Below are 11,356 nucleotides of genomic sequence, written 5' to 3'. Positions count from 1 at the left end.
AAGACACTGTAATGAAACAAATTTTTTTTTTTAAATACTGTAATAATCATGTGTTGCTTGCCTGCCTTTAAGGGGCGTGGCCTAGTGAGTATCGTCGTGCTATCTCGTTAGTCTGGATGCGAGCGTCTGGCTTTGCAATGTGGCATACAGCAGCTCCCATTTTGTATTTGTTGTTTGACCGCTTGTCCCATTAAATAAATTGCTTTTGCCTCACCTTGCCCTCTTCAAAGTGGCATTACAGCACTTAAACAGATGCTTGACTCATTTAACCGTTTTCAGCAGTAAGAAAATTACATTTTGTATATAATTGATGTGATAACGTCATTATTTTTTATGTACAATTGATATCTTCAAAAACACATTTTGCCACTCTTGACTGAAGCCGGCATTACGCGTGCTCAGGAAACGGGTAACGGCCAATCATGGCTCAGTTTGCTAACGTCACATGACCAAACCCAGACAACCCATTATTTATTATTAATAATAATAATTAAAAGAGGGGAATATTAACAGTTGAATTAAGCATGCGTTGATTGAGCCTGCATAATCTGTTACACGTATTTTAATTGAAGTCATATTATTCAAAACTAACAAGTATACCCGTCTTTGAGTTACAATTCTTAGCTACTCTTGCCGCCTGTGCGAATGTCACACGACCTGACTTTTGCGACAAATGCGTAATATTCCAGACGGGGGCGAGGGGAAATAATACATTGTGTCGATCTAATCCCAGATTTGCCGTCGAGTCGGTAAGCTTCGCGTCGGAAGCAAAGAGCATTTCACACTTTGTCGGCAAACAGGATTACGCAATGTCACGCCGTAATCCTCCAGCCCGGCTCGCCTTCATTACCTCGGACCGCTCAACAAGTCCCATCTGGCCCAGCTTCTCACCTTTGGATGGCCAAATGGGATGGGCAGCTGCTCGCCGGCCACGCGATTAAAATTGCACAAAAACATTGGGAGAAAGCAAGATGAACTGTAAAAGTGCTTTTATTTATTTGAAGGTTCTGTTTTTTTGAGAAGATAGGTTATTTTTTAATTTGAAATACTAATGGGAAACCGAATTAAGCCATCTATCCACAATTGTCCCAAAACTTTTGATTGGACTTATTCAATTCATACATATTGTATAAAGCAGAGGGAGAAAATCCAGGTCCAGAAAGTAAAAACCCTGCCACAATTTGGTTTTAGCCGCTAGTGCTAGCGAGCTAGCGAGCTAGCAGGTAAACGAGCGCTATGGGTGCTAGCTAGATAGCTAGCTAGCGAGCTAGCAGGTAAACCAGCACCATGGGTGCTAGCTAGCTAGCTTGGCTCAGAGCTGTATATAGAGAGAGTTTGGCCAACTCGGTTTCAGCGGGGTAACAAGATGGCGTCCATATGTCAGGTGACCAGCAGTTGCCCAATCATGCTGTGATTGGTGATTGGACGCCATCTTGTTACCCCGCTGAAACCGAGTTGGCCAAACTCTCTTTATATACAATTCTGGCTTGGCTAGTTTGGCTTTAGCACCTAGTACTAGCCAGTTAGCTAGCTTTATGGCAGGTAAATGAGCACCATGGGTGCTAGCTAGCTAGCTTGGCTAGTTTGGCTTTAGCCCCTAGTGCTCCCTAGCAGGTAAACGAGCACCATGGGAGCTAGCTAATGATGAGTTATTAACATTGTTTTTTAGTTTTAATTTATATTTTAGCCGTTTTGGATTTAGTTGACTCAGTGTAGGCTCAATGAATAGAAATATATTCTTATCTGTGTTACTTTCATGAGAAAGAGCAACGGGTCTGTCTATTCATTCGTTATCTAATGGGAGGGCCGGATTCTGCTGTGTCGGAAGGGAGTCAAGCTTATTGTTATTGTATTTTTTCTAATCTGATTTATACCCATGGGAACGGATTCTCTTGTATTCATTCAGTTGTAACCAGGTGTGTTGTGGGCTGACTTTTTTATGAACCCTCTTTTGAATAAATAATGATGTGGGCTGGAGAGAAGACACACATTTGAACAGAGCACTGCTTGGGTGACTTCAATTGTGTGATCAGAAGCTTCTGAAAAATATTCACCTTTGCAAGGGGACTTCTTCACCAGGATCTCACCATTCAGTTAATTGAACACGCAAAGAGTACAATACTTAATATTGTCTACTCTAACACTAGCTAACTAGCACCTGAGGCTAAAGCCAAACTGTGGCAGGGTTTTTACTTTTTGGACCTGAATTTGGCATCTGTGGTATAAAGTACAGTACTGCTTTTTTTCCCACATATTACTACTTAAAGCTGGAATTATTAGTCAATAAGATTGCATGTAAAAGCTTTAGTGGCAATATGTATCAAATTGAATTGGCTACTGCAAATCATCAAGAAGCCAAATATACGTCCAGTTTGCTCTCAGCGTGGGTTAAGTACAGTGCGCTTGTGTTAAAGTAGCGGCCATATACTTGATTTATATGTACAGTGTACATCCCTCTGCACCACTACATTCTTTTATTATGTTGTAATCCTCTTTTTATGTAGGTAGTAGGAAAAAAAGGCGAGAAGATTAAAAAGCAACGCAACTGCCCTTCAATTAGCAGCCATTTTTGTTTTCCCCCCCTGCCGTGGATTTAATTGATGTGAACGGCGAGAAGTCCCGCGTGGCCTGGCGGTGCTGTAGGGAGCGATAATGAAAAGGGGGCGGATGCGTTCGCAAGCCTCCTGCCTGTCAAGAGAGGACGCGTGCATCGAACGCCACACCGCCGCCAACTTAACACGTCGGAGCGATGCCAACTGCCGATGGAAACGGCACGGCGAGCGGGGAGCGCACCCGCGCCGCCTTCCTGGCGGCCAACTGCTTGATCCTGACCTCCACGTCCGTCGCGGGGCTGGCGGCCAACGCCTTCGTCATGCTGGCCGTGTGTCGGCAGAGGAGGCTGCGCACGTGGACCAACGGCCCGCTGGTCAACCTGGCGGCCGCCGACATCCTCCGGTGCGTCTGCGACTGTCCCGTGCTTCTTGCCGTGCTGCTGCTGCATGACGGGAGAGGCCGTGACGCTCGCCGGGGGTTGTGCGACGTCCAGGTGGGATACTTTTGTTCTCCTTGTGGTTGTCGGTCTACTTCGCCGACCTTCCTAGCATGGCTATCTGTTCATCCGTACTTAAGTCATCGGTACTTCTGTCATCCATTTGTTCTTCTGGCCATTATCCATCCATTCATCCTTCTGTTAATCCATCCTTACATTGGTATCTTAATTAATTCATTCATTCATTCATAATTTATTTGTCAATATTTATGTCCTCCATCCATCCATTCATTTGTTCTTCTGTCCATTTTCCATTTACCCTTCTATCCATCATCCTTTCATTATGCCATTCCTCCTGTCCATACTTCCACCCATTCATCAACCCTTCATGTTTTTCCTCCATTCCTCTATCAATTAATCCATCCATTCTTCCATCCAGCTATCCAGTTAATCCATCCATTCATTGGTCTCTACATGCGCCATTCATTCATTCATTCATAATTTATTTGTCAATGCGTATGTCATCCACCCATCTATTATGTGTTCTTCTGGCCATCATCCATTCACCTTTCTATCCATCATCCATTCATTATGCCAATATTCACCCATTCATCCACCACTCTTGTTTTTCTCCATTCCTCTATAATCCATCCATCCATCCCTCCTCTTTGCTTCTGTTCATCCATCATTCATTAGTCTCCACATGCCCCATTCATTCATCCATTCATTCATTCATTCATTCATAATTTATTTGTCAATGCTTATGTCATCCACCCATCTATTATGTGTTCTTCTGGCCATCATCCATTCACCTTTCTATCCATCATCCATTCATTATGCCAATATTCACCCATTCATCCACCACTCTTGTTTTTCTCCATTCCTCTATAATACATCCATCCATCCCTCCTCTTTGCTTCTGTTCATCCATCATTCATTAGTCTCCACATGCCCCATTCATTCATTCATCCATTCATTCATTCATAATTTATTTGTCAATGCTTATGTCATCCACCCATCTATTATGTGTTCTTCTGGCCATCATCTGTTCACCTTTCTATCCATCATCCATTCATTATGCCAATATTCACCCATTCATCCACCACTCTTGTTTTTCTCCATTCCTCTATAATACATCCATCCATCCCTCCTCTTTGCTTCTGTTCATCCATTATTCATTAGTCTCCACATGCCCCATTCATCCATTCATTCATTCTTAATTTATTTGTCAATACTTTTGTCGTCCATCTATTCATTTGTTTTGTCCATTATCCACCCATCATTCATATGACATTCCTGTCCGTACATCCACCCATTCATTTATCAACTCATCTAGCTTTTCTCCATTGCTTTTTCCATCACTCCATCTACCCTTCTGCTCATAATCCATTCATTAGTGTTGACATACTTTCATGAATTCCTTTGTTCGTTCATGCATTCATTCATTTATTCATGCATCCATCATCCATACTTTGTCATTACTGTCATCCATCCATCTGTCTTTGTTTTTCTTGCCATTATCCAACCATTCATCCTTCCATTCATATGTCATTCCTTCTGTTCATACATTCACCCATTCAAAAAAAATGGACCAACCCGTTCCTTGGGTCAAATTGACCCAAGTAGTGTGTTGGTCCATTTTTCGCCTTTTTTTCCCCCCCAACTGTTTTTAGTGTCCACACATAAATCCTTCCTTCCATGTTTGTCCTTTCATCCATTCATTCATTCATCAGCGCGTATATTCATCTTTCTGTCCATCCGCCCTCGATCCATCCTTTTTTGTGCCGAGCCCAGGTGGCCTCCTTCTCCTTCGTCTGCTGCTTGCAGCTCTCCACGCTGGCCTGCATCGGCGCCGAGAGGTACCAGGCCGTCGCGCGGCCCTTCCAAAGCGGCGAGAGACGGCGGCGAATCTTAGTGTCCATCCCCCTCACGTGGCTGTGGGCCGTCCTGGTGGCTTTCTTGTGCCTGACCTACGCCAAGGACTCGCCCGTGCACGTCAGGTGCAAGGGTTCGCCGCAAGCGTCCTCCTACGACACTTTTGGGATTTACGTCCTGTTCCCGCTGTGGGCGGCTTGCTTCGGCGCCATCGTCGGCTTCTACGCTCGGATCTTCGTCCTTGTCCGTGCGCACAATCGGAAGATATTTGACAAAGGAATCTTCCCTGTGTCCAAGAATGACAAAATGGAGAACATGGAGGACGGACGCAAGGACCCGTGCGTTGTCCAGGGACGTCAAACGGAGGCCGATTCATCCAAGGAAGATTCCAATTGGGCAAAAACAAAAACACAAAGGTGTGTCCTGACATGTGTTGACAGTTTCAAGCATTGTTCCAAAAAAGTTCCGTCAACAACATTCAGGGTATGACATTTAGGTGATTGTTAGGTTATTTTAGTTAAAAGACAGTTTCGTTAACATAATAAATGATAAAAAAAAATAAAAACGAAAATGCTTTTTATAAAACAAACTAACTGAAACTACATTTTATGTTTACAAAACTAACCCAAATTATAGCGAAAATGTCCTTTATTTTAGTCTTTGGGAATTAGTTAAATACATGAGCCTTTGTGATTTTAATTCTATTTATGTCAATATTAACGCAAATACTAAGTAAATAAAACTACAAAATACAACTTGACCCCAGTCTCCACAAATACATGCGTTTTAATGACATTTATGACGTGGACGTTTCTGCTGCGACTGGAATTCCCCCAGTACCGACTTTCCAAATAAGGGGCGGTCATTAATCGCACGAAAAAAAAAAAAGGGCTATTAAAGGAACAAAATTAACACACTAATTTTGACACCCCGAGTCAAAATGGGTGAAATTTGATCCGTTTTCTAAGAATGTACAGAATTTAATCTATGATGGTCTAAATGTTCCACCAGAAACGAGATTTGTTCAAACGCCAACGAAGCCGGCGCAGAAGCTCAATCCGAGCGCCTTGAGCGGAGCCTCGCGGAAGCTGGAGCAGAACCATCTCACGGAGACCGAGCGGCCGCTGTTAAGAGCTCAGTCGCAAATCGGCGCCAGCCGCCGGGCAATCACGGCGCAGAGAAGCAATCGGGCCGGCGGCTGACGTTCGACGAAGCACCCGGTGAAGTGAAAGCGACAGGCCTTCGCGTTTGCACCTCGGCGCGTGTCACCGATCCCGCCGGGTCGACGGCGGCGCTGCCGGAGTCGGGCGGCGGCCCTCTGGAGGCGGCCAACATACAAGGCGCCGTTTGCATGATGCCGGCCGCCGCCAGCAGGGAGAGATGCAGCAAGAGGAAGGAGAGCAGGACAGCCAAACGGGCGGGTTACATCATCCTCACCTTCCTCGTCCTCTGGATGCCGCTCGTCATCACCGTACTCGTCAACTGGATCGTGCACAGGAACAGGAACACGCAGGTCAGCGACCTTCATTTTTTCTGTCCATCTGTCCTTTTTGTTAGTTCAGCCATCCATCGATGTCTTAATCCTTGTGTATATTCAACCCATCCACCGGTCCGTCAGTCGTACATCCTTCCATCTGTCCATCCATCCATTCATTCGGCAGTCTGTTCAGCCTTTCACCCATTCATGTGTCACGCATACTTTTGTTCTTCTCTTCGCCCATTTGTTCATCCACCCAGCTGGCCATCCTTCCGTCCATCCATCCATCTTTCTGTTACTTCATCCATCCATCTATCTTTCTGTTCATCCATCCATCTGTTACTTCATCCATCCATCCATCTTTCTGTTCATCCATTCATCCATCTTTCTGTTCATCCATTCATCCATCCATCCATCTTTCTGTTCATCCATCCATCCATCTTTCTGTTCATCCATTCATCCATCCATCTTTCTGTTCATCCATTCATCCATCCATCTTTCTGTTCATCCATCCATCCATCCATCTTTCTGTTCATCCATTCATCCATCCATCCATCTTTCTGTTCATCCATTCATCCATCCATCTTTCTGTTCATCCATTCATCCATCTTTCTGTTCATCCATCCATCCATCCATCTTTCTGTTCATCCATTCATCCATCCATCCATCTTTCTGTTCATCCATTCATCCATCCATCCATCCATCTTTCTGTTCATCCATTCATCCATCCATCCATCTTTCTGTTCATCCATTTATCCATCCATCCAGCTTTCTGTTCATCCATTCATCCATCCATCCATCTTTCTGTTCATCCATTCATCCATCCATCCATCTTTCTGTTCATCCATTCATCCATCCATCCATCTTTCTGTTCATCCATTTATCCATCCATCTTTCTGTTCATCCATTTATCCATCCATCCATCTTTCTGTTCATCCATTTATCCATCATCCATCTTTCTGTTCATCCATTCATCCATCCATCCATCTTTCTGTTCATCCATTCATCCATCCATCCATCTTTCTGTTCATCCATTTATCCATCCATCCATCTTTCTGTTCATCCATTCATCCATCCATCCATGTTTCTGTACATCCATTTATCCATCCATCCATGTTTCTGTTACTTCATCATCCATCCATCCATCCATCCATCCATCCATCCATCCATCCATCCATCCATCATCTTTCTGCTTCTTCATTTATCCATCCATCGTCCTTCTGTTTCTTCTTCCATCCGTCCATCTATCATCATTCTGTTACTTCATCCATCCATCCATCTTTCTGTTCATCCATTTATCCATCCATCTTTCTGTTCATCCATTCATCCATCCATCCATCTTTCTGTTCATCCATTCATCCATCCATCCATGTTTCTGTTCATCCATTTATCCATCCATCCATCTTTCTGTTCATCCATTCATCCATCCATCCATGTTTCTGTTCATCCATTTATCCATCCACCCATCTTTCTGTTCATCCATTCATCCATCCATCCATGTTTCTGTTCATCCATTTATCCATCCATCCATGTTTCTGTTCATCCATTTATCCATCCATGTTTCTGTTACTTCATCATCCATCCATCCATCCATCCATCCATCCATCCATCCATCCATCCATCCATCCATCATCTTTCTGCTTCTTCATTTATCCATCCATCGTCCTTCTGTTTCTTCTTCCATCCGTCCATCTATCATCATTCTGTTACTTCATCCATCCATCCATCTTTCTGTTCATCCATTTATCCATCCATCTTTCTGTTCATCCATTCATCCATCCATCCATCTTTCTGTTCATCCATTCATCCATCCATCCATCTTTCTGTTCATCCATTTATCCATCCATCCATCTTTCTGTTCATCCATTCATCCATCCATCCATGTTTCTGTTCATCCATTTATCCATCCACCCATCTTTCTGTTCATCCATTCATCCATCCATCCATGTTTCTGTTCATCCATTTATCCATCCATCCATGTTTCTGTTCATCCATTTATCCATCCATTATCCATCCATGTTTCTGTTACTTCATCATCCATCCATCCATCCATCCATCCATCCATCCATCCATCCATCCATCCATCCATCCATCCATCCATCCATCCATCCATCCATCCATCCATCATCTTTCTGCTTCTTCATTTATCCATCCATCGTCCTTCTGTTTCTTCTTCCATCCGTCCATCTATCATCATTCTGTTACTTCATCCATCCATCTTTCTGTTTATCATCCATCCATTTAAATGAAGTCTTATTAGCTTCTGCAGGTGTTCCTAAGGAAGTGTCTTGGATGTGCAAATGTACAAAAGCCAATTCCCCCAAAAGTTGGGACACAATCCACCTGTCGCAACTTTTTGGAGATTTGTTGGCACCATGAAATTTACAATCAACATATTTTTCCCTTCAAATGATACCATTTCTCAGTTCTCACCTGTCAAAATATTGAAATGTGGCACTTCCACATAATTGCCTTCAGTTTTTATTCACAATTTGTATCGTATCCCAACTTTTGTGGAATTGGCTTCGCAAACACACCTGTGCTCGGTGCTCGGTGTATTTTCGCATCATTTCAGATCAAATACACTCGTAGCAAAACGGATGTAATGTCATTTTTGCTGTTTGGAGATATTTATACTCTCTCCCGCTTGCGCGTGTGCAGTTTTGTTCTTGCATTTGAAATCAAGACGCTTATATCACGCAAATGGCTTTGAAGCGACGTTGTTGTTCTTCTTCTTCTTCTGTTCCAGAACGCGACCGCGCAGGAAGTGGAGATCCTGTCAGTGTCTATCGCCTGCATCACATCACTGAGTAACCCAATAACGTACGCCGCAGCCAACCCGCACTTCCGCGCCGAGTTTTATCGGCTGAAAAGCAAGCTGGCGTCCTCTGTGCGCTGCCGCCGACGTTTGTCTTTCCATCCGTCAAACGCCGGCTCAATTAGTCCCGCGGCATCCCGGCGCGGGAGGCCCGTTTAATATGATTTCATACGCGGCGCTCGTCGTATCGCGGGTTGACGGGAAAAATGAGCCGAGACGGACGTAAGCAGCTCTGCAGGAGCGCGCGCCTCCAGAGAGCCCGAGGCCCGAACCACCCGATGGGCTGCTCAGGTCCAAACATGTTCTCCAGCAGCACCGAGTCATTATTATTAGAACATAACCCGCTCTTGTGCATATAACCCTCAGGCCGTGTTCGATTTGAGCAACATTTCAGCTCGTTAGTGGAAAGTTTTTGGCCATGTATTGATAGACGGGTCTGATTCAATGCGATCTTAAATTGCACGTTCGCTCGCTCTTGCAGATTGCATGGACTGTTGGAAAATGTTGTAAAAGTGGTAGAGACCATCATCAAAAGAGGGTTTTGCACTTTAGGGGAGCTTTCACAATTTGGGAGAGAGCTAAAAGCACAAAATTAAGTTCATAAAATCATTGTTTTGTTTGATTTAGCTTGTCCCAAGTGTGCAGCAGTTGGATTTATTAGCGCTCATCCTGTGGAACATGGTTTTCAAATTCTTGCCCATAAAACTTGTCACCGTGTGCTGAAATTGAGATGTGCAGAAAGGCAGTTGGAAGAATTTTTTTTTTTTTTTTTTTATATAGGTGATATGGCATGACTCCTTCTTGTGACTGGCTCCCAGTCAGAGGCGTCAAATCCAGGTCCAAAAAGTAAAAACCATGCCACAGTTAGCTTTAGCCCCTAGTGCTAGCTTGCTAGCTAGCAGGTAAAAACCATGGGTGCTAGCTAGCTATCTAGCTTGGCCTTAGCCCTTAGTGCTAGCTAGCTTGCTAGCTCACTAGCCGGTATATGAGCACCATAGGAGCTAGCTTGGGAGCTAGCCAACTAGCACCTGAGGCTCAAGCCAAACTGTGGCAGGGTTTTTACTTTGTGAATATGGATTTGCCGCCTCTGCTGAATAAATGATATTTTGTGACAATTTGTGTTTCTGGCATTTCAAAAATGCTCACCGTTCTACACTGGCGTCACTTTTACTGCATAAAATGGTTTTACTTACTCAGTTCTTGTCATTGGTGGAACTTTTGAACCCTTGCGATTCAATTTTTTGTTTGCACAATGTGGAACAGCCTCAAATTAATATTCTATGTTCTCATTTATTTTACAGTATTGCTAGTTGTACAGTCAGCCAGCAGAGGGAGCTTCCACGTCTTTAAATTATAACGTAATTCAGCAGAGGCCATCGCTACTTCAAATCGAAATTGCGTCACTCATTTGCTTCACCGAAGTGCCCGAGGCCATTAAACACTCTCTTGGAAAAATAAGATCATTACATGGAATTGTTCCCTTGTTCAAAATTTCATAAACGATGCAATCTGGTAGAAAACAAAACAAAAAAACTCCCAAATTTTCAAGACCTGAAACCCGTTGCACTCAAATTCAATGCAGTAAATAAAAAGGAATTAAAAGTATATATATTAAAAGACAAAAATGACAAAATCTGACAAAAATCCACACCTTTGGGAAGATTCATTACATTTGCATAAACACAGCCAAAATGGTTAAGATAAATTAATCAATAAATAAAGGTCAGCATACATTTCACACCAAAAGCCTTTTAAACCCTCAACGAAGAAAGACTTGGCCCATTTGCTGGATGCTTCGGTCGAGCACCAGTATTTATTCTTGCCGCCTTACTAAATGCACAATATGTGATTCTCCGCCTCCCCCTCCCCTCACCTACTTTTTGTACAAGGTGTCCCCACAAAAAAAAAAAGACTTATCATTTCTCGGTCTAATAATGTGGCAAGATGGCATCTATGATGTTGTACCCCTGGTGAAATAAATGGAATTATACGTAAATGCATTTAGGCTTCTTTTTTTTCTTTTTTTTCAGTCTGACTGGAATCATTTTGGAAAAGTCTGGTAAATGTCAGAATCCGAATAAGTTACATTCTCATTAGTTAAGACACAGTCAGTTGATGTACTTTGTATTATTTCATTCAATCATCAATTAATGATTGTAACTGTGCCTAATTCATGAACTTTAAAAAATAAATAAAA

At 43.2% G+C, this 11,356-nt stretch overlaps 1 protein-coding gene across 1 annotated transcript; it reads left to right on the top strand.

The window, feature by feature from the left end:
- The first annotated feature begins 1,503 nt into the window (after window positions 1-1,503).
- On the top strand, window positions 1,504-11,155 carry LOC147174969 (D(2) dopamine receptor A-like). The gene is made up of 4 exons (XM_086072762.1): window positions 1,504-3,046; window positions 4,784-5,280; window positions 5,876-6,377; window positions 9,091-11,155. Exons 1-4 carry the CDS (start codon window positions 2,750-2,752, stop codon window positions 9,316-9,318), a joined length of 1,524 nt encoding a protein of 507 aa, XP_085928888.1. The 5' UTR covers window positions 1,504-2,749; the 3' UTR covers window positions 9,319-11,155.
- The last annotated feature ends 201 nt before the right edge of the window (window positions 11,156-11,356 follow it).

This window comes from Leptonotus elevatus, chromosome 4, assembly GCF_054856555.1.
Source record: "Leptonotus elevatus isolate MCC_2025b chromosome 4, RoL_Lele_1.0, whole genome shotgun sequence".
Lineage (NCBI taxonomy): Eukaryota > Metazoa > Chordata > Actinopteri > Syngnathiformes > Syngnathidae > Leptonotus > Leptonotus elevatus.
This window is presented reverse-complemented; position numbering and strand designations above follow the sequence as displayed.

Bases quoted from the DNA above. Each gene is read 5' to 3' on its own strand.
- LOC147174969 (XM_086072762.1), top strand. From the start codon at position 2,750: ATGCCAACTGCCGATGGAAACGGCACGGCGAGCGGGGAGCGCACCCGC. The intron at 3,047-4,783 runs GTGGGATACTTT...TGCCGAGCCCAG, and splicing joins GGGGGTTGTGCGACGTCCAG to GTGGCCTCCTTCTCCTTCGT. The intron at 5,281-5,875 runs GTGTGTCCTGAC...ATGTTCCACCAG, and splicing joins GCAAAAACAAAAACACAAAG to AAACGAGATTTGTTCAAACG.